General features: G+C 46.8%; 1 protein-coding gene across 3 annotated transcripts; it reads left to right on the top strand.

The window, feature by feature from the left end:
• Positions 1 to 2,219: 2,219 nt before the first annotated feature.
• On the top strand, positions 2,220 to 21,928 carry LOC117069968 (bcl-2-like protein 2). Of its 3 annotated transcripts, XM_033188553.1 has the most exons (7): positions 16,985 to 17,594; positions 17,959 to 18,073; positions 18,778 to 18,845; positions 19,157 to 19,263; positions 19,738 to 19,825; positions 19,911 to 20,062; positions 21,023 to 21,928. In XM_033188553.1, the coding sequence occupies exons 1-7, from the start codon at positions 17,244 to 17,246 to the stop codon at positions 21,060 to 21,062; spliced, it is 921 nt and encodes a 306-aa protein (XP_033044444.1). In that variant the 5' UTR covers positions 16,985 to 17,243; the 3' UTR covers positions 21,063 to 21,928. The 3 variants fall into 3 exon arrangements, with proteins under 3 accessions (XP_033044446.1, XP_033044445.1, XP_033044444.1); XM_033188555.1 differs by lacking the exons at positions 16,985 to 17,594; positions 17,959 to 18,073; positions 18,778 to 18,845; ... (2 more) ...; positions 19,911 to 20,062; positions 21,023 to 21,928 and adding exons at positions 2,220 to 2,504; positions 2,749 to 2,836; positions 3,318 to 3,757; positions 4,377 to 7,314; XM_033188554.1 differs by lacking the exons at positions 16,985 to 17,594; positions 17,959 to 18,073; positions 18,778 to 18,845; ... (2 more) ...; positions 19,911 to 20,062; positions 21,023 to 21,928 and adding exons at positions 2,222 to 2,451; positions 2,749 to 2,836; positions 3,318 to 3,757; positions 4,377 to 7,314.
• The last annotated feature ends 821 nt before the right edge of the window (positions 21,929 to 22,749 follow it).

Below are 22,749 nucleotides of genomic sequence, written 5' to 3'. Positions count from 1 at the left end.
GAAGTCTCTAAATTTAAAGCAGCAGGATAGTTTAACTGTAAAACCACAAGTGACTAAGTTGAAAATAAACCATGAGACACATGTTATCTTATTATTATACAACTCATTCCTGTTTACATGTATTCACACTAGTATTGACTGCAGCAATACTACTTAGGACTCATTTTTAAAGCAATATTGACTTTATTTTATACATATATAGAATGCATGGATGTATTCTCTTCATATCATTATATATGATACAAAATATACAATGTATATATTTTGTATATATACAATATATGTATATTATATATAAATTAATGTATAATAAATCATACATTAGTTTGTATTACAAGCAAGCTGACCCAGGAGTTTGAGATCAGCCTGGGCAACATAATGAGATCCCCATCTCTATAAAAAATAAATTTAGCTAAGCATAGTGCAGCACACCTCTAGTCCCAGCTACTGGGGATGCTGAGGTGGGAAGATTGCCTGAGCCTAGATGGTGGAAGCTGAAGTCAACACTGATTGTACCACTGCACTCCAGTTTAGGCCATGGAGTGAGACCCCTGTCTCACAAACAAACAAACAAACAAACCAGGAGTGCAAATGAAGACTTGGAGTAGGTTATTCTCTAAAGGGGGCAAGCTTGCTGGTGGCAGCCAGAATGATCAGGCTAAGAGCAAAAAAGAAATAAGATTGGCTGAAAGGATACAGCCATAAAGGAGTGTAATAGGCTGTGTGTTTAGAATAGAGGAGAGAATTGAGTGTGGACATGTAAATGGTGTGGATTCAGACTATGAGAACAGTATTGACTATGCGAAGGCAAGAAGTGATCTTGAAGCAATAGTGTCAAAGTTACAGCATGAGATGGGAGTCCTAGCTTCTTGCATATCAGTATATGTCTTTGTGCAAATCACTTAACCTCTCCAAACCTCAATTTCCTCATTCATAGAATGAGGATAAAACAGCATATGGATTGGTGACAGGATAAAATATACATGTAAAAAAAGCACAGCATCTAATAACTCCTCAAAATATGTTTTTACTTTTTTTTTTTTTTTTTTTGAGATAGAGTCTCATTCTTTCGCCCAGTCTGGAGTGCAATGGCATGATCTCAGCCTCCTGGTTTCAGGAGTTTCTCATGCGATTCTCATGCCTCAGCCTCCTGAGCAGCTGGGATTACAGGCTGGCTAATTTTTGTATTTTTAGTAGAGATGGGGTTTTGCCATATTGGTCAGGCTGGTCTCAAACTCCTGGCCTCAAGTGATCCACCTGCCTTGGCCTCCCAAAGTGTTGGGATTACAGGTGTGAGCCACCAAACCCAGCTAGTTGTTACTATTATTGCTGCAGAAAAGACCTTACTTCTCCAGTGACCACAGGGCAGATGGTAATACAGAGGCTTGGTTTGAAGGTAGAAGTAAAGGGAACTAGCAGAAGAGGAGAACTGGGTCGCCTCTTTCTGGCCTTTGGTTGGGTTGCTTTTTAAATGGAGCTGAAGAAAGTGCCAGATCCAAGAGCCCAGGGGGCTGGCTATGAGTGCCCTCATGTGGATCAGCTGTGGTCAAACTGCTTCACACCTGTGACCTGCCCTGTATAAATATACTGCCATGTATAAATTATAGCCCCATATATATGTAATCTGGAAGGATAAACATCAAGCTTAACACTGGCAACCTGCAGGGAGGGAAGTGGAATTGGGTGTGTATGTGTGTGTGTGTTTGAGAACCTGTATTTTATTACTCCATACCTCTTTATTGTTTGATTTTTTTCACAATGAGAATTAGTTCCTGTGTTGGGTAAAAAAAAGAAAAGAAAGAAAAAAACACTAAAATCAATCTGATTACAAAAGAAGATGAATTAAAGAAAAGTACCGGCAGAAACTGCTTGTGATCCAAGTCCTGGCTCCTTGATGCCTGGCTGAAGCCCAGCCCACAAGAAGAACACTGGGTTAAAGGTCCTGGAGAAAAGGTGGGAAAGGTTTGGTGTCTGTGTAGTGTCTGCTAGTCCCAAAAGGGTAAGGCACCTGGTAGACGCTTCCCAGCTTAATGGGAACTGCTCCTGTTTTCCAGGCACACAATTCAGGGCTGGAAAAGTTCAACAAGTGCATGGAACATCGGAAACCTCCTGGAAATGCTAAATTTGCCCCAAGATGTCCTGAAGTCCAGCATATTTCTCTGGGCAGCCTCGAGGCTCAGGAGCCCAGCCTAGCCCACCGTGCCCTCTCAGCCAGCCCTTCATTGCCTTCAGCAGCCCTCCCTCTTCCTGAGTAGTGGCCCTTCGCAGGCCTGCGTCCCAGCCCCGCCCCTCTCTCTGGACGCATCTTTGGGCCCCATCATCACCCGGCGCCGGGCCCTCCCTCTGGCCCCCCTTTCTCCTCCCTCTTTCCTTCCCTCCCTTCCTCCCTCTCTCCCTCCCTCCCAGCTCCTGCACCAGGAAACGGCCCGGATCCCGGCAGCGGCCTGACCCGTGAGATCCCTAACCTGGCAGGCGGGCGGGGTTGGAGACTGGCTGAGGTGGGGGTAAGGGAGGAGTTGGGCCTTTGGGCTGCACTAGGGGGAACCGCGAATACAGATGGTGTCGGCAGGAAGCCCTTGGCCCTGGGTTTCCCGGGAGGACAGTCATTAAACATGGATTCGGCCACACAGCTGGTAGAGCGTTGGGGGCAGGGGCCCAGGCCCAGAGCTGCAACCCCAGCCGTTCCCAGGCCAGAACCTGATCCCTGGCCTTCCTCTCCTGGTTCTGATCTCCCCCTCCCCTTTCCAGAGCTCCACGCTGGCCGGGAGGATGAAAGGCCCCAGCTGGGGGCTCCTTGCCACCAGTGCTGTGTCTTAAGAGCTGCCATCCCGGCTGGGTGAGTGTCTCCTTCCTTTCTCTGTGTGGAGTCAACCATTGCATCTCCCACCTTTCTGTTCAGCCCATCTGCTCCCCCTCATCTTGTGCCTCTGCCAACATCTTTATATCTTGCATTTGGGGAGGTCCTAAGCCCCTTCCTCTAGCCAAGAAGGTGTGGACTAAGGAGGCCCGGGGTTGGGAGGGTTGTAGGGGTGTCACAGAGCTGACGTTGTCTTATTATGAAAAGAATCTAAAGTATCTCTAAACAGAAAATTTACTTGTTTTAAATTTAATTTGGCATATTAGGAATGTAATGGCCAGCCCCTCACAGCCTGGTCTCATATCATGACTTAATTCCCTTGTTCTTGCCTCTCCCTGTCCAGTGAGCGCTGAGCATTTCCTCTCTCCTCTTCATCTCACTGGGTTGGTCAAACCAGAAATGCCCCTTCTGATTCTCTCTCCATATATTCATGCCAGTCTTTCATCCTTGCCTCTTATAGCTGCCCGGATGGCGACCCCAGCCTCGGCCCCAGACACACGGGCTCTGGTGGCAGACTTTGTAGGTTATAAGCTGAGGCAGAAGGGTTATGTCTGTGGAGCTGGCCCCGGGGAGGGCCCAGCAGCTGACCCGCTGCACCAAGCCATGCGGGCAGCTGGAGATGAGTTCGAGACCCGCTTCCGGCGCACCTTCTCTGATCTGGCGGCTCAGCTGCATGTGACCCCAGGCTCAGCGCAGCAACGCTTCACCCAGGTCTCTGATGAACTTTTCCAAGGGGGCCCCAACTGGGGCCGCCTTGTAGCCTTCTTTGTCTTTGGGGCTGCACTGTGTGCTGAGAGTGTCAACAAGGAGATGGAACCACTGGTGGGACAAGTGCAGGAGTGGATGGTGGCCTACCTGGAGACGCGGCTGGCTGACTGGATCCACAGCAGTGGGGGCTGGGTAAGAAGCTTCTCAATTGCTGCTCTGCACATCCCTCTGCAAAGCTGGTCTCCAGGGGGAAGATGGGGGCTCTGATTGGAGACTGAGGCAGCTATGTTGGGAATGAGGTGCGGGACTGAGTCTCCCCGTCTGGGTGGAATCAGATTGAGAGATACCTGGACTCTGCACTCCAGGGCTGCCATGCAGTCAACACTGGATGGGCTCATGGTCCCAAGCAGAGGACAGAATCCACACCCAAGGAGTGCCTGCAGGGGAATGTTGTCAGGGACTTTTTGCACCTGAGTCATGGTGTGGGAGGTGGGGAGGACCAGGGATGGGTGGTGGTCAGGCAAGCCTTGGCAAAGGATGCTAGTTCTGAGCAGAATTTTTCACCAAGGAAAGGATGGAGTTCACTGGAGGCAGAGTGGGCGGCAAATGAACCAGTCTCTCAGGGTGGGGGTGCACCTGGGGGGATCAGAGGGGCTTGCAGCCAGAAGAGCTTTGACCAGAGAGGAGCTGGGTATGGGGTAGTGTTGGCAGTGGATGGAACTGGAACTCTTCCTCTCCTCTTCTGTCCACTCTTTCCTCTCCTGATATCCCTTTCTCCTTCTTTCTCTCCTACTTCCCTTCTCTCCCACAGGCGGAGTTCACAGCTCTATACGGGGACGGGGCCCTGGAGGAGGCGCGGCGTCTGCGGGAGGGGAACTGGGCATCAGTGAGGACAGTGCTGACGGGGGCCGTGGCACTGGGGGCCCTGGTAACTGTAGGGGCCTTTTTTGCTAGCAAGTGAAAGTCCAGGGCCAGGTGGGGCTAGGTGTGGCTGGGGGCCAGGAGAGCAGGAACAGAACAGAGAAATGCCCTTGGAAGAAATGGAGTTGGTGGATGGGTGGGCATGGAACAGGATGGGCAGGGGAAGGGTAGTGTGTGAGGCAGCTGAGTAGACCAGGTAGGCGATTGGAAGAGTGAGCAGGACACATAGGTGAGGGGAATGTTTTGGCAAGTTTAGGAACGCAGGAGATGGAGTTGATCCAGGGCTGGGGGAGGTGGGAGGGATCACACCTATAGGTGTGGGCACATGAAACGACCTGGAACTTGGTTCGCAGCCCTGAGGAAGGTGGACTTGCATAAGCAGTTGTATTCCATTAGATGAGTGGGATTTGGGGAACACAGAAGGCACATCCCTTTGGAATGGAAGCTTGGGGGTTTTCAGGTGATAGGGAGAGGTGGCTCTAACAGTGGGCTGCTTGGACACGCGTGTGCATGTGCACGCATGCTGGTGTGCATGCTGGGCTGCCTGGCAAATCTGGTGGTGGTGGGATTCCTCAAGGAGAAAACATTCCCTCTTGCAATGGCAAGAACTAGGGGCAGTTCTCTGTCCCTCCTCCCAACCCCTCCTTTCCCATGTCCTTGTCCTGATGCCTCAAGGCTTAGAGAGAAACATTGTATCCAGACCGAGGGCTCTGCTGCTTCTCTCCAGAAAGTAATTGGCAAGGCTTTGGAGAGAAGAGCAGTTCTGCAGCTGGCCTTGTTCCTTCATCATCCCCCTTCCTTGTGCATCATGCACTTGCTGCTGCCTCCCGGGCTCTGATAGAAGAGCAGGGCTGTTGAGCCTGGATGGGTGGAGGCTTAGGTAGCTGGACCTGCCTGCCACCCTCCTCTCCCACTCAGGCACAATGATGCCTAAAGTGTTTCCAATCTCTGGGACCTCTGTACCCAAACTGAAACTCTAAATTGGGGCCCTAACTAATTTTCCTTTCGAGGTTGTGGACATAAGTGCTGATCTTGAGTACAGTCTCGGTCCCACACTGTGTCTCAGTGAGACTGTTGATGCCTTGAGAGGACCATTTCAGCTCTGAATCCCTTGGGTGTGAGGGTGATGGGCACTCCAGGACTGGCCTATGCTGTGTTGTGGGCTTTGGTTCGGCTTTATCAGGGGCCAGGCATATGGGTTCTAGAGTACCTACCATGACCTAGAAACATTTATGATTTATTTGAAGCCACACTGTTTGCATGGGTGTTACTTGTCTGTACCTCAGAGTCTGAGGATGTTAACTTTGGAACTCGCAGTCCTCTAGAACAGCTTCAGATTATGGCTTTTTCATTTGAGGAAGAAATTATTCTTTCCAGTTGCATGCCCTGAGCCAGACCTCACTGCTGCACTTTCCAAGGTGCTAAGATTGCTGCTCTCCAATGCTAACTTTCTGATGCAGTGCTCTAGAACCCTGCCTGTGGTCCTGAGCACTGATCAGCTTAGCTAGACCATGGTTGACTCTTCTTGGAGATTTTCACTTGGTCCTAGAATGTGGCAACGTAGTTGTGCTCGCTAGAATGTGGGACCAAATTGGCCTCAGGTGTTTAGTCCAGACTTCTGCTTTTGAGAGAGGGCTGCACTTTTTAATGGTATTTCTAGGGGAGGTGGTAGGCTGCATGTGCCACTTGGTCTTGTTGTGAGTATGCTGACACCAGAAACTCAGAGCCAGCTTGTGGCAAGCAGTTGGGGTCGGGGGTCTCTGACTTGCTCAGGACAAACTAGGCCAGTGGTTTTCAAACTGCTTGGCAGAGCCCTGAAGTTTCCTAGGGGTTGCCTCAGGAGTCCTTGGGGAGATGAAGGGGGTGGGGAGTTAAGCAGGCTGGGCAATTTGCCCTCAAACTGAACAGCTCCCCTTGTAGCTGTCTTACATATCGGGGTTCAGGGTAAGATTTTATTTGCATTAAGGGATTTGCTGCTGAAAAAATGTTAGAAAACCACTGACTAGACCATCGGCTCCAAATTGGAACCTGTGCTTCCTTCCCCAGGTTTGGAGCACACTCTTCACCCTACCCTCTACCACAGGACGCATATCCCTGTTAGCATTCCCCGGGACCTTTAGCCAAGAGGGGCTGCAGGGACCATGGCCAGGTTACCCAAATGCCCTGCTCTGAAGCCTTGACACCTGGGTGGAAAGAGAGGCTGTTTTCTGAAAGGGTAAAGGGCTTGGTCTGGATTCCCAGAAACAGAGCTTAGATGGGACCACAGTGGGCAATTTTGACCTGTCCTGCCCTTCTTAGCTTGAAGGGAAACCCCAGAGACTCTTCTGTCAGGGAAAACTAGGGACTCTCTTCTAGAGCCATATAGTTCCTTGGGATTAGCTCTTGGCCAAGAAGGCCGAGTATGGCTCCCAATTTTTAAATCCATTTCATTTTTTAAAAAATAAGGGAAATAAATGTAATTGCCATTTTTCAAAGATTAAGTAGGAGGAGAGGGGTTTCTTGCTCTCCAGAGCCCAAAGGGACAAATAGAGACTTTGCTTAGGCCAAGGAAGGAGCAGAAGTAGGGCAACTTGGTCCTGCGATTATTAATCCCACTCCCCACTTATTCTAGGGCACACATACACTATTTTACTTTTTTAAAATCATAAAACGGCAGAACAGATTTGGTTAGTTTAGAAGAAAAGAAAGCTCTATAAATATAAATCTATATTCCTGTATTTTTATTTAATAATTTATAAATACCAAGTTCATTTGACTTTTATTTTTGTGTAATATGTAATGGTCGTATTAAAAAAAATAAATAAAGCCCAGAAGTTTAATGAGAAGGACTGAACAGGGTTTGTGACTTCTACACTGTATAGCCTGGGGTCAGGACATTTCCTTGATCCAGTCATCTCTTCATGACCTTGTAAAAGGCAAGAATTAGAATAACAGGGATTTGAGAGAAAGTGTTGGGATCATTAAAAAAAAACAGTCTTTCCCCCATCCTCCTCACCCGACTCCTACACCAGCCAAATGGTCAAAGCCAAGAATTCCATCTGTTCCAACCTAAGCCTCGGGAGGGTGTGTGTATATGGTACTCTGGGACTGCCACTAACAATAACCAAATGAAAAACAAAGAAAACCTACCAAAAATCTTTGTATGCTAGTAATCAAGTCCCCAGTTGTGGTTCAGGCTCTAATCAGAAGAGTGTGATAATAATAAACATTTCTCCATGGTGCCTTGCTGCCTACCTCAGACTTAAAAATAGGTCTGGGCCAGGTGCGGTGGCTCATGCCTGTAATCCCAGCACTTTGGGAGGCCGAGGCGGGGAGATCACTTGAGGTCAGGAGTTCGAGACCAGCCTGACCAATATGGGGAAACCCTGTCTCTATTAAAAATACAAAAATTAGCCAGGCATGGTGGTGCGTGCCTGTAATCCCAGCTACTCAGGAGGCTGAGGCATGAGGATTGCTTGAACCTAGAAGGTGGAGTTTGCAGTGAGCCGAGATTGAGCCACTGTACTCCAGCCTGGGTGACAGAGGGAGATTCTATCTCAAAAAACAAACAACAACAACAAAACATAAGGGGGGTGGGGGGAGGGTCTGGCAAAAATTGAGTCCCTGCTTCCTTTCCTGCTCCTGTGAGATATTTGCTTTCAGCCATTTTAATGCAAATTGATAAACTGGATGGAATTTCTAGGAATATTCAGCCCATCCTTCTCTACCTCTAGTCTTGGACCACATCAAAATCATGTCTAACTGAAACAGTGATCCTAATTTTAAATTTCAGGTGGGAATTTCTAACTTTTCTGTAATCCAGTGCAATAGATTGGTACTTGGGTTTATGTGTTAAATTGTGAGAAATATAATTGCTTAGAGAAATCCAGCATTCGCTTTCTATTCTCTATACAAAAGCCGACATGGAAAGCCATATTAAAATCAGAGAATGGCTTAGTGAATGTGGCACTATGGGAAAGGAAATTAGATGTTCTTAATAGTTAATATCATCAAGTATGATAGCTGCTGCAGTTAGCTCCACTGCTGTGTGATTGATTTAATGATTGATTTACATTTGCCTAGTTCCAAAAAATATTTGCAACATCTTACTATAATACACAAAATAATAGGAAAACATAAATGTTTTAAGTCAGGGTGGGTTGAATTTCAAGTTTAAGTAAAAAAAATAAGTAGGGGTAAAGGGAAAACTGAAATAAGATGGCAGCAAAAGGAAAATTAATGCACAGAAAAACATTCTATAAGTAGCATTTCCAAATATTAAAGCTAGGCTGTGAATTCGGCTGTGAGCTTCTTGGTGGCTAAAGCAAATTAAAATACAAAATGAAATTCACATTCCTCTTAGGATTTATAAAAGCGTATTAGTTAAGGGGGCAAAAAAAAAATTGTGGCTTTTCTGAGAAAACAGTGATACAGTGGACACCACCTTATGTGACATCTAAAAGCAAATATGATGTGGAGTTTTGACCACTGTTTCTTCGAAAAACACCAAATGGAGATTCAGAAGGTCCTAAGCGAGAAATAACACTGGTGGAGAACTGTACGAAGGAAATACAATCCATCTATCGCTTTAGATAGTCCAAAATTTAGTCCTATATTAAGCCAAATCATCACAGAGCAGCATATTTGGGCTAATTTGTGATGAGCCTAATAGAACACACCTAGGGCCATCTGAATCTATTAGAAGGTCCTAAGTGTGTTAGGACAAATGACATCTTCAATAAAGTTGTGCAACACTTAGTTACAATTTCTAGTAAATGGATAGACTGTAGATACTGTTTTTTTTTTTTCTTTTTTTTGAGACGGAGTCTTGCTCTGTCGCCCAGTCTAGAGTGCAGTGGCGCGATCTCGGCTCACTGCAAGCTCCGCCTCCCGGGTTCACCCCATTCTCCTGCCTCAGCCTCCTGAGTAGCTGGGACTACAGGCGCCCGCCACCACGCCCAGCTAATTTTTTTATTTTTAGTAGAGACCGGGTTTCACCATGTTAGCCAGGATGGTCACGATCTCCTGACCTCGTGATCCGCCCGCCTCGGCCTCCCAAAGTGCTGGGATTACAGGCGTGAGCCAGGGCGCCCCGGCCTCTGTGTTGTTACTTAATAGCAGATCCTTTGAAGACTTTAAAAGCTGCCTTAAGGCTGGGCGCGGTGGCTCACGCCTGTAATCCCAGCACTTTGGGAGGCCGAGGCGGGCGGATCACGAGGTCAGGAGATCGTGACCATCCTGGCTAACACGGTGAAACCCGGTCTCTACTAAAAATAAAAAAATTAGTTGGGTGTGGTGGCGCAGTGCCTGTAGTCCCAGCTACTTGGGAGGCTGAGGCAGGAGCATCGATTGAACCCTGGAGGTGGAGGTTGCAGGGAGCCGAGATGGCGCCACTGCACTCCAGCCCGGCAACAGAGCTAGACGCTGTTTCAAAAATAAATAAATAAATAAATAAATAAAATGCTGCCTTAAATGCAGATATAGGAGAAATACAGAAATAAATCAACTATTTTGAAACTCAACCAGAAAACACACCATAATGAAATGCTGTGTAGTTTATTCAGTCAGTCATTTATGCAGAAAATATTCAAGCATCATCTGTGTGCTAAGCACAATTACAGGCTCTGAGTTAGAGTGAACAGACAGATGCAAATCTCTGTTCTCATGTTGCTTATGTTCTAGTAAAAGAAACAAAAAATTTAAAATTATATAATATGTGAGAAGGTGATGAATACCATAAAGAAAAGCAATTCGTTGAGGGGAATGTGTGTGTATATATATACACATATAAGAGTTCAATTTTAAATTGAGTGGTCAGAGAAGACCTCATTTCTGAGGTGACTTTTGGATAAAACTATGACAAAATTGGAAAAATATATTTATTGATGTGGGAAGATGTTTGTCCTTTTTTTTTGATTGGGTAAAAAAAAAAGAAAATAGATTAGAAAATAATATATACAGTATGATCCCATTTTGCTAAAATATTTATATCTGTGTGCCTTGATATATATTTGCATATTGAAAGTTTCAGGAAGCATATATGCCAAAATATCATTAGTGATTGTCTCTGGATAGTGGGCTTTATGAGTGCTTTTATTTTGTTATTTTTGCTGTTAGTATTTTCTGATTCTTTGACCATGAACATATATTTCCAGATATTTCCAGTACAGTATATTAAAACAAGTTCTTTAGGTACAAAATTTTTAAAAAGTTAACGGAGCAGAATGGAAATTAAGCAGCCCAACAGAGGGTCCTTCACATTTAAGTGGCTACCCCACTTCTTGTTTTTTTTTTTGAGACGGAGTCTCGCTCTAGCCCGGGCTGGAGTGCAGTGGCCGGATCTCAGCTCACGGCAAGCTCCGCCTCCCGGGTTTACGCCATTCTCCTGCCTCAGCCTCCGGAGTAGCTGGGACTACAGGCGCTCGCCACCTCGCCCGGCTAGTTTTTTGTATTTTTTAGTAGAGACGGGGTTTCACCGTGTTAGCCAGGATGGTCTCGATCTCCTGACCTCGTGATCCGCCCGTCTAGGCCTCCCAAAGTGCTGGGATTACAGGCTTGAGCCACCGCGCCCGGCCGGCTACCCCACTTCTATGCAAAGGCAAACTTAGGGAGCTAAGGTAAGCAGGACCAGACCACATTAGAAGATTATTGAGGTCTGCTTCAAGATAGAGGTCAGTAAAGGAGAAAGGCTCCAAGTTTCTACATCAGCACTGTCCAATAGAAATATAATGCAAGCCACATGTAGTTTTACATTTTCTAGTAACCTCATTTAAAATGCAAAAAGAAATTATTAAACCAATTTCAATAATATTTTATTTAGCTCAGTATATAAAAATATTATTTCAACATGGAATATGAAACAATTATTAATGAATTATGTCACATTCTCTTTTTCTTATAAGTACCGCGCGCTAACCGATTGTGCCACTGGAGCCACACATTCTCTTTTTCATACTAAGTCTTCAAAATTCAGTGTGTATTCAACACTTTCAGCACATCTCAGATTGGACTATTCATGTTTCAAATGGTCAGTAGCCACATGTGGCTAGTGGCTATCATATTAAAGTGTAGCTCTAGATCATAGATCATCATTGCAGTCTGTAAAAATTTCAAAGTAGTTCTAGATCATAGAGCATTATTGTTGTCTGTAAGAATTTCAAGAAAGGAGATAAAAATAGGGATTAAACTACCAAGAAGTCAAATATTTATGTTGTTTGGTAAGAAAACTTTTCTGGGAAGAACTATGAATGCCCTCACCCATTTTTACTACTTAATTCTTCTTTTCTCAACTCCACGGAGCCATTCTCTTCTTCTTTTTTTTTTTTTTTATCGCCCAGGCTAGAGTGCAGTGGCGCGATCTCGGCTCAATGCAACCTCCGTCTCACAGGTTCAAGTGATTCTCGTGCCTCTCAGCCTGCTGAGTAGCTGGGATTACAGGCACATGCCACCATGCCCAGCTAATTTTTGTATTTTTAGTAGAGACAGGGTTTCACCATGTTGGCCAGGCTGGTCTTGAGCTCCTGACCTCAGGTGATCCATCTGCTTCAGCCTCCCAAAGTGCTGGGATTACAGGCATGAGTCATCGCACCTGTCCCTCAAATAGTCTTTTAAATATGTTTGCTTTTTTCTTTTTTGAGACAGGGTCCTACTCTGTTGCTGAGGCTGGAGTGCTGTGGCATGATCATAGCTCACTGCAGCCTGGAACCCCTGGGTTCAAGTGATCCTCCTGTCTCAGCCTCTGAATTAGCTAGGACTACAGGTGTGTGCCACCACACTCAGCCAAATGTGTTTGTTTCTTTCATAAGGTAATCATGCCTATTAGAAGAAATTTGAAAGTTGGAGTGATTTTTTAAAAATAAATATGTAATGGGCTGGACATGGTGTCTCATGCCTATAATCCCAACTTTTTGGGAGGCTGAGTTGGGCATATGGCTTGAGCCCCAGGAGTTTGAGACCAGCCTAAGCAACATAGTGAGATCTTGTCTCTACAAAACTAGAAAAAATTAGCTGGGCATGGTGGTGCATGCTTGTAGTCCCAGCCACTTGGGAGGCTGAGGAGGGAGGATCGCTTGAGCCAGGAGGTTGAGGGTGCGGTCAGCTGTGATCATGCCACAGTATTCCAGGCTGGGCGACAGAGACCCTGTCTCAAAAAATAACGGCAACAAAATAAACAAGTAAATAAATAATGATTGTGGAAAATTTGTAGAACATAGAAAATTATAAAGAAAACGAATCATAATGCTGTCACCCAGAGATAACTATTTTGGTATACTTCTTTCTAGTATTTTTTGGTCTACTTTTATGATCATACGATTTTGTATACGCAATTCTGCTTATCATTATATTGCAAGCATTTTTCTTTGATGTTAAAACGTTTCAAAGGCATAATGACTATATACAATTACATCTACTTGTGTACAATAATTTTAATGCCCACTTGGTCATTTATCTGTATTTTTTCACTTTGATAAAAATATTTATTCTGGCTGGGTATTGTGGCTCACGCCTGTAATCCCAGCACTTTGGGAGGCTGAGGTGGGCTGATCGCCTGAGCTCAGGAGTTCAAGACCACTGTGGGCAACATAGTAAAACCCCATCTCTACTAAAATACAAAAAAATTAGCTGGGCGTAGTGGTGGTGCGCCTGTAGTTCCAGCTACTCAGGAGGCTGAGGCACAAGAATCGCTTGAGCCCTGAAGGCGGAGGTTGCAGTGGGCTGAGATTACACCACTGCACTCCAGCTTGGGCTGTGGAGTGGCTGTCTCAAAAAACAAAACAAAAACAGGCCGGGCACGGTGGGTCACGCCTGTAATCCCAGCACTTTGGGAGGCCGAGGCAGGTGGATCACGAGGTCAGGAGATCGAGACCATCCTGGCCTAACACGGTGAAACCCCGTCTCTACTGAAAATACCAAAAAAAAAAAAAAAAAAAAAATTAGTCGGGCGTGGTGGTGGGCGCCTGTAGTCCCAGCTACTCCGGAGGCTGGGGCAGGAGAATGGCGTGAACCCACGAGGCGGAGCTTGCAGTGAGCGGAGACGGTGCCACTGTACTCCAGCCTGGGCAACGGAGCGAGACTCCGTCTCAAAAAAAAAAAAAATTATTCACAAATTGGATTACATTTTTAGAAGAGATAACAGGATTACTGGGTTAAGAATCTCAACTTTTTTTTTTTTGGAGACAGAGTCTTGCTCTGTCACCCAGGCTGGAATATAGTATCATGATCTTGGCTCACTGCACCCTCCACCTCCCAGGTTCAAGCGTTTCTCCTGCCTCAGCCTCCTGACTAGCTGGGATTACAGGCGCTCACCACTACACCCAGCTAATTTTTATACTTTTAGTAGAGACAGGGTTTCACCATTTTGGCTAGGCTGGTCTCAAACTCCTGACCTTAGGTGATCCCCCCACCTCGGCCTCCCAAAGTGCTGGGATTACAGGCATGAGCCACCTCGCCTGGCCTTTTTTTTTTGGAGACAGGGTCTTACTCTGTTGCCCAGTCTGGAGTGCACGTAGCACCATTATGGTTCACTGTGGCCTCAGCCTCCCAAGTAGCTGGGCAGGGACTACAGGCGCATGCCACTATGCCCAGCTAATTTTTGCATTTTTAGTGGAGTATGGGTTTTGCCATATTGCCCAGGCTGGTCTTGAACTTCTGGACTCAAGCAATCTGGCTCCCAAAGTGTTGGGATTACAGTTGTGAGCCACTCCGCCTGATCTTAAGAATCTCACCATTTTAAAAGCTTTTGGTACATATTGCCAAAGAATAGAAAGATTGTACTGGTTCTTGCTCCTTTTTTTCTCCCATGCCTAAGTTTTTTTTAAAAAATCATAGTTGTAATTATATTTTATGTACAATTTTACATTCTTCTTTGGCTTAACAAAATTATTTTCACATGTTTGTCACACTAGGTAACCCTTTTAATAGGTGCGTAATAATTTTTTCTTGGATATAATTATAGTTTGCTTAAACTTTTGTCTATTGTTGGATTTAGTCTTTCCATTTTTCACACATAATTTTTATGTATTAAAGCAGGCCTTACAGTAGTTTTGATCTGAGCTTTGAAAGCTGGCTTTGAATTCCCTACACACTATTATATATATTACATAATATATATTATGTATAATATATATATTGTTTATATTTTTTCCTTTGAGACAGAGTCTTGCTGTTGTCCAGGCGATTCTCCTGCCTCAGCCTCCCGAGTAGCTGGGTTTACAGGCGTGTACCACCATGCCCAGCTAATTTTTGTATTTTTAGTAGAGATGTGGTTTTGCCATTTTGGCGAGGCTGGTCTGAAACTCCTGGGCTCAGGTGATCCTCCCGCCTCAGCCTCCCAAAGAGCTGGGATAACAGGCATGAGCCACCGTGCCCAGCCAGCACTGCACACTTCTAATTAGTCCAATGACTTAGGCAAGTTTCTTCATTTCATTAAGCCTTTTTCTTTTTCCCTAAAGAAAGTTATGGTTTTGGAAATATTTTCCTCATGGGGTTGTTGTGAGAGTCCAATGAGATAATAAGGAGTGGTGCTTATTACAAAATTGAGCGCTCAACAAAAATAGGATTCAAAGCCATTTTAAAAAATCACATTTCCTTTCATTGGCTTGATTAAATTGGGTACCAATAAGATAAACAAATCTTGATTAGGTTAAGATTAGTATAAAAGACCTTTCTTCCAGGGTATTTAATCATTTAGAGCTTGTGTTCGGTGCTCAACTTTAGTTATCCCAGATCACTGAAGCTGAGATGGCTGATGAAGTAATTTGCAGTGAAATTTTAAGCAACTGTGACTCTGCTCCAAGTTCCCCAGATCTCGAGGTAAGGAATTGTGAGAAAAAGTGGGGGTGAGGGGAATAGTGGGATATAATGAGTCACTTTTGATTTTTTGGTTTGCTAATGAAGGTGTTCTCTTGTCCAAATCCCTCCGCCAACCATGTTTGTTTAACTTTTTGGTTGGGCTTATATGTTATCTTTCGAACTGTAGGTTAGTGTGCCCACAAAAATTTCTCTTGCAAACTTACACTGCCATTCCTTCCTTTTTAATAAATATGTTAGATTGCTACAAAAATGTGGCAATCCTGCCCTCCGGGGCTAGGTCTCATTGATATTTTGGGTGCAGCCGTGTAGTGGGAGCCTGCCAGGAGAAATTCCTCTGGGATCTTGGGAGCTTGAGGGCTGAAATGAAGCGTGGCACCCAGATCCCCAATCAATGCATGCTCAATCAACAAACATCTAACAGGACCTTATGTGGTAGGCATATTGCCAGGCCGTGGAGATGCAAATATAAATAGTATCCGGCCTCTCATTTGAAGGCACTCACAACCTAGTTAAGAAACAGCACAGGCCGGGCGCGGTGGCTCAAGCCTGTAATCCCAGCACTTTGGGAGGCCGAGACGGGCGGATCATGAGGTCAGGAGATCGAGACCATCCTGGCTAACACGGTGAAACCCCGTCTCTACAAAAAATTACAAAAAAAAACTAGCCGGGCGAGGTGGTGGGCGCCTGTAGTCCCAGCTACTCGGGAGGCTGAGGCGGGAGAATGGCGTAAACCCAGGAGGCGGAGCTTGCAGTGAGCTGAGATCCGGCCACTGCACTCCAGCCTGGGCGACAGAGGGAGACTCCGTCTCAAAAAAAAAAAAAAAAGAAAGAAACAGCACAACAACAATTAAGTGCGCTGTGGAGAGAGGCCCACTTGTCCTGGGAAATGAGGGGAAGCTGGGGTTTGCAGTGGTTTGGTTGAAGGGGGACTACATGTTAGAGGCACAGACAGGGTGCAGGTACAACCAATGGAACAAGAAGGGTGGAAGGAAACAACATCCACAAAGTAACCACATGTTGGGGTGTCGAAGGCTGTGATTTACGGTTTTGAGGCTTTACCTTGCCAGCAAAGGGGGGCCAGTCTGTTAGCGGTGCAGATTGGAAGGGTGACATTGGAAGCTGTCCAGGGAAGAGAAGAAATTGGAACTAGGGAGCAGAAGGTCTACGCAAGAGGGCGGGACAGACAGGACTCGTGACTAGTAGCTCTGGACTGAGGAATCCTCCCTGCTTTCTGGTGTGGGAGAGCTCGTGGATGATGGTGCCAATAACCTGGATGGAGAAAGTAAGCTCCCTCCTGGAATGATTCATTTACAACCTCCATTTTCAGCAACATCCCATCTACTGGTGCTTCCTGGTCAGGATACAAGTTTCCTGACACTGCTGCTCTGTTTTGGGCCTCACCCGGCCAACAGCTCACTAGCTGGCAAGCAGTAGTATCAAGATGGCGGCCCCCTAAGGGCTGCCTAGTCATGTGACTTCGGGTTTCCCAAGTTTGAAGCCCGGCAGTCCGTTCGGGGGCAAGGTTCACCTGTCACGAAACGAGTGTCACGCCTTCGAATCTCGCGAGCCAATCGGCATCTGAGACTGGGCCACTGCGGTGAGGCGATCGGAAGATTGGTCCTTTTCAGTCGCCTAGCTAGGGCCAATCACGGGGCGTCCTATACTTCGCGGGCCCGCCAGTAGGCCAGGGAGAACCAGGAATATCGTCACAGCGTGGCGGTATTATTACCTAAGGACTCGATAGGAGGTGGGACGCGTGTTGATTGACAGGCAGATTTCCCCTACCGGGATTTGAGAATTTGGCACAGTACCCCGCCCTAGAGGTGGGGTCTCATTTGATTGCCAAGTAATATTCCCCAATGGAGTACTAGCTCTTGATGACGGGCAGGCAGCTTGACTAATGAGTCCTCGGCGTGGCCGGCGCAGCTCTCCAATCGTCGGGCGGCGGGCCCCAGTCTGAGCGGCGATGGCGGCGGCGGCGGCGGCGGCAGCAGCAGCGGGGGCTGCGGGCGGTCGGGGCTCCGGGCCGGGGCGGCGGCGCCATCTTGTGCCCGGGGCCGGTGGGGAGGCCGGGGAGGGGGCCCCGGGGGGCGCAGGGGACTACGGGAACGGCCTGGAGTCTGAGGAACTGGAGCCTGAGGAGCTGCTGCTGGAGCCCGAGCCGGAGCCCGAGCCCGAAGAGGAGCCGCCCCGGCCCCGCGCCCCCCCGGGAGCTCCGGGCCCTGGGCCTGGTTCGGGAGCCCCCGGCAGCCAAGAGGAGGAGGAGGAGCCGGGACTGGTCGAGGGTGACCCGGGGGACGGCGCCATTGAGGACCCGGTGAGGGAAGGAGGGCGAGCCAGCAGGCCGGCGACTGGCCGGCCGGGTCACTGGAGGCCCAGAGCTCGGGCGAGCGGGAGGCAGGCGGGGGGTGGGGTTGGGCGGGGAATAACGTGGCTGGGGCCGGGTCGGGCCGGGGATGGGTCAGCGATCACTACAAGGGGCCCGACTGGCTTGATTGGGGCGTCACGGGTGCCTAGTGTTGTTCTAGAGAGGGTAGCTTGCTTTTCTTTTATCACGACCCTCGCATGGGGCGAGGGAAATGGCCGAGCGTGGCTGAGGCCGCGCTCCGGCCGAGAACAGGGCATAGCCCTTGCGTTGGTTCCTCTTAAGCTCTCCTCCATACCCTCCCCACTTATATTAGGAGCTGGAAGCTATCAAAGCTCGAGTCAGGGAGATGGAGGAAGAAGCTGAGAAGCTAAAGGAGCTACAGAACGAGGTAGAGAAGCAGATGAATATGAGTCCACCTCCAGGCAATGGTGAGTAACTGGCGATAGCACGCGGAGCCAGGATTCTCGGGCTGGAAGGGTTGTGGGGAAGATGGGGAATGTGGGGTAAGATACTCGGCACCCTGGAGCTGCTTGTCTGATCTATTATGACTGTGCCGCGGTCATAATCCGTTGTGTGGTTCGCCTGACCTTTGTGAGGCAGAACCTATATTTTGGTAGTGGTAGCCTTGTGCTTCCCTTTGTCCCTGTTATAATTGTGTTGCTCTTTGTTCTTAGTCTACGTCTATCCTTTGTAGAGGTTGCAAGCTCGCATTTGACCTTCAAATCTAATAGTTTTTCCTCCAATTGGAGACGCTTTAGTTAGGATTCTAAGAGAAAGCAAGCTGCAAGGGGTTTCCCCTTTAATCTAGAACTGTGGAGTCTCAGCCCACTTAATTTTGCTCACTCTTGAAAGCATTTCAGCCAAAGCCATTCATTAGGGATTTGATTTGGAGGCAGGAGGGATTCCTATACTGTTGTAAGTGTGTATTCGTTTATTCTTTCAATTTATCGAATGTTTAGTGAGTACCTGCTATGGACTCGGCACTATTCTAGGTTATGGGTACAGCAGAGAACAGAACAGACCAAAATCTTTGCCTTCGTTGAGCTAATGGGATAGTGCTGGTGGTGGAAGTGCAATATATTGGTCAAAAACAAGTGTGTGGGTTTTTAAAAATATTATTTTTTCCTGATAGCTGGCCCAGTGATCATGTCCATTGAGGAGAAGATGGAGGCTGATGCCCGTTCCATCTATGTTGGCAATGTATGTGCTGGGGCTCTAATTGGGGTTGGGGGCAAGTTCTTTTGGGGAGTTATTTAATAGTCCTGTAAGGAACATCTCCGGGATCGGTGTGGTTTTGGGTGTGTGTGGAGGGAGTGGGGGAAGGAGGTTAAAGGTAATGGAATGATCAGTAATCAGCAAAGGCTCTGGGTTTGGAAGCAAAAGGATTAGTTCCTCAAATTACCAGATTTCATGTGCTTTGGTGTATAGATGGCCCAGACCAAAGGCTGGGGAGGGTTCCTGTTGAGACAGGAATTTGCCTGGTGCCTGTGAAATTTTTCTCCTCTCATCAGGTGGACTATGGTGCAACAGCAGAAGAGCTGGAAGCTCACTTTCATGGCTGTGGATCAGTCAACCGTGTTACCATACTCTGTGACAAATTTAGTGGCCATCCCAAAGGGTAAGTAAAGGGGAGTAAGTTGAGATAATTTACAGTGCAAAAATAGATAAATTATGTTTTATAGTGAGCAGTAAGTTATTTGCTGTTAACACAGGTGATCTGTGTCATTTAAGATCATGGCATCAATTTTGATATATATCAGGAGTTGTACCTAAATGTCTTCAGAGACCAGATAACAAAAATGAAGCCTAGGTGTGGGTGGGATCACAAACTAGAAGGGGAGGGGCAGCTTCTACTTGGCCTGTTATGGCCATATGGAAATTCAGGCCCTGTGTGTCTTATTTTTACCAGTTTCAAAGAGTAGCTGGAAATTTTAAAATTTAAATGATTTTGAATGAAATTTTCCATTTAGAAGAATTTTGACAAATAAAAAATGTAATCACATTGTAGCCCAAAAAGAAGCATGCCTGCAAGTTGAATTTGACCTGTGAGGTATTTGTAATCTCAGAGAGATACAATGACAATTCTTTTCAGGTTTGCGTATATAGAGTTCTCAGACAAAGAGTCAGTGAGGACTTCCTTGGCCTTAGATGAGTCCCTGTTTAGAGGAAGGCAGATCAAGGTAAGCCTATGTCCATTGCTCTTCTGGTTCTGTATAAACTCTCCGGGTTGACTTTAAGGCTATCATTTGTTCATCTCTGACTCAGGTGATCCCAAAACGAACCAACAGACCAGGCATCAGCACAACAGACCGGGGTTTTCCACGAGCCCGCTACCGCGCCCGGACCACCAACTACAACAGTTCCCGCTCTCGCTTCTACAGTGGTTTTAACAGCAGGCCCCGGGGTCGCGTCTACAGGTCAGGATAGATGGGCTGCTCCTCCTCCCCGCCTCCCATGAGCCCTGTATGCTTCCTTCTCTCCTGGTCTAAGGAACCTCCCTCCCCCACCCCTCCCTGTGGTCTTCAGGAACTTTGTCTCCTGCCTGTGCAGGGTGAGGAAGGTAGTTGCAGGCCAGGCCAGAAGGCCAACCTCATCATCTTTTCTGCAGTAGTAATTGGTGATAAGGGCTGCATCCCTCCCTTGGTTCAAAGAGGCTTCCACCCCCAGCCTTTTTTTTCTTGGGAGTTGGTGGCATTTGAAGGTGTTTACGCAAAGCCAGGAGGAACAGGGCCTCCAGGCAGTGAAAGCACTGCTTGGATATTTGTTACTTTTTTCTTTTTTCGGAGGGAGGGGTTGAAGACTGAACCTCCCTTGGAAGAATACCAGAGGCTAGCTAGTTGATCCTCCCCAACAGCCTTGTGGGAGGATTTTGAGATATTTACTCTTTATTTGAGCCAGTCTTGCAAGGTTAACTTCTCACTGGGCCTAGTGTGGTGTCCAGGTTTTTGCCTTGCTTCACTTCTGTCTCTTTACATTTAAATAGACAGGTTAGGCATATAAACCTTGGCTTTTCATAAACTCTACCTGCCTATTCCCAGGAGTTAGGGAGGATCTATTTGTGATGGCCTAGGGTATAAGAGCTGTGGAGGACTGAAAACTGGATAAAAAGAGGGTCGTTTTTCTTGCCCTTGTTTCTCACTCAAATGCGCTTCTTTTTTGCCACTGTTTGGCAAAGTTTTCTGTTAAGCCCCCCTCCCCCTGCCCCAGTTCTCAAGGTGTGTTACTATTTCTGGGATCATGGGGTCAGTGTTAGGACACTTGAAAACTTCTTTTCCCCACTTCCCTTCACAGTAACTGGGGCAAGGGCCCACGGGGAGGGGCTTGTACTGAACTATCTAGTGATCACGTTAACACCTAACTCTCCTTCTTTCTTCCAGGGGCCGGGCTAGAGCGACATCATGGTATTCCCCTTACTAAAAAAAGTGTGTATTAGGAGGAGAGAGAGGAAAAAAAGAGGAAAGAAGGAAAAAAAAAAGAATTAAAAAAAAAAAAAAGAAAAACAGAAGATGACCTTGATGGAAAAAAAATATTTTTTAAAAAAAAGATATACTGTGGAAGGGGGGAGAATCCCATAACTAACTGCTGAGGAGGGACCTGCTTTGGGGAGTAGGGGAAGGCCCAGGGAGTGGGGCAGGGGGCTGCTTATTCACTCTGGGGATTCGCCATGGACACGTCTCAACTGCGCAAGCTGCTCCCCATGTTTCCCTGCCCCACTTCACCCCCTTGGGGGCTGCTCAAGGGTAGGTGGGCGTGGGTGGTAGGAGGTTTTTTTTTACCCAGGGCTCTGGAAGGACACCAAACTGTTCTGCTTGTTACCTTCCCTCCGTCTTCTCGCCTTTCACAGTCCCCTCCTGCCTGCTCCTGTCCAGCCAGGTCTACCACCCACCCCACCCCTCTTCTCCGGCTCCCTGCCCCTCCAGATTGCCTGGTGATCTATTTTGTTTCCTTTTGTGTTTCTTTTTCTGTTTTGAGTGTCTTTCTTTGCAGGTTTCTGTAGCCGGAAGATCTCCGATCCGCTCCCAGCGGCTCCAGTGTAAATTCCCCTTCCCCCTGGGGAAATGCACTACCTTGTTTTGGGGGGTTTAGGGGTGTTTTTGTTTTTCAGTTGTTTTGTTTTGTTTTTTTGTTTTTTTTCCTTTGCTTTTTTTCCCTTTTATTTGGAGGGAATGGGAGGAAGTGGGAACAGGGAGGTGGGAGGTGGATTTTGTTTATTTTTTTAGCTCATTTCCAGGGGTGGGAATTTTTTTTTAATATGTGTCATGAATAAAGTTGTTTTTGAAAATAAAAATTGTTTGGCCTTTTGGGTGTAAGGATTATTTATCTTCCTATTCTCTCTTAGATCACAGATGGCTATTAATTCTGCTTTGCGGTAGAAGTACTGGTGGTGTGGAAGGGAGGTTGCCACTTGTGAATTAAGGAGTAGGAGTTAAATTACAACTAGCAGGAACATTATGTGTTTAGTTGAGAATGATAGGTTTTCTGCATAACATGTAACCCTGATTGGCATTTGAGAGAGAAGCCTGGAAAAGTAAAAGAATAACCAAATTACTGACCTAATGGCGCTTTTGTGTGCTCCTGATACAACTTACATGCAAATGAACTATCCATGCCAGCAGCCCTAGAGCTTTGGATTGAGGTCTGGTTAACCTTTCTTTGGGGGTCTCACTAGGTTGACCAGGCTTTTCTCAAGCAATCCTCCCATCTTAGCCTCCCAAAGTGTTGGGATTACAGGTGTGAGCCACTGGGCCCAGCTACCTTTTCTCTTTTGCCTCAAGGTGGGCCCAAGAAATGCAAAAGACAAAAGACACTTAGCCAAGAGACAATGGGAAAGCTTGTTTTTTCCAACAATACAGTAACTAATGTGTCTAGCTAACTTATGTTGATTGGACCGTTTTATTTTTTTGAGATGGTCTTCGCTTTGTCACCCAGGCTGGAGTGCAGTGGCTCACTGCAGCTTCAACCTCCTGGGTTCAAGTGATCCTCCCACCTCAGTCTCCTACACAGCTGGGACTGTAGGTGCCTGCCACCGCACTTGGCTAATTTTTTGTAGAGACAGTTTTGCTATGTTGCCCAGGCTGTCCTGAACTCCTGAGCTCAAGCAGTC

Source organism: Trachypithecus francoisi, unplaced genomic scaffold, assembly GCF_009764315.1.
Source record: "Trachypithecus francoisi isolate TF-2019V2 unplaced genomic scaffold, Tfra_2.0 Lachesis_group3, whole genome shotgun sequence".
In the NCBI taxonomy this organism is placed as follows: Eukaryota; Metazoa; Chordata; class Mammalia; order Primates; family Cercopithecidae; genus Trachypithecus; species Trachypithecus francoisi.
The sequence above is the reverse complement of the archived record's forward strand: the minus strand, read 5'-3'. Positions and strand labels throughout refer to the sequence as shown.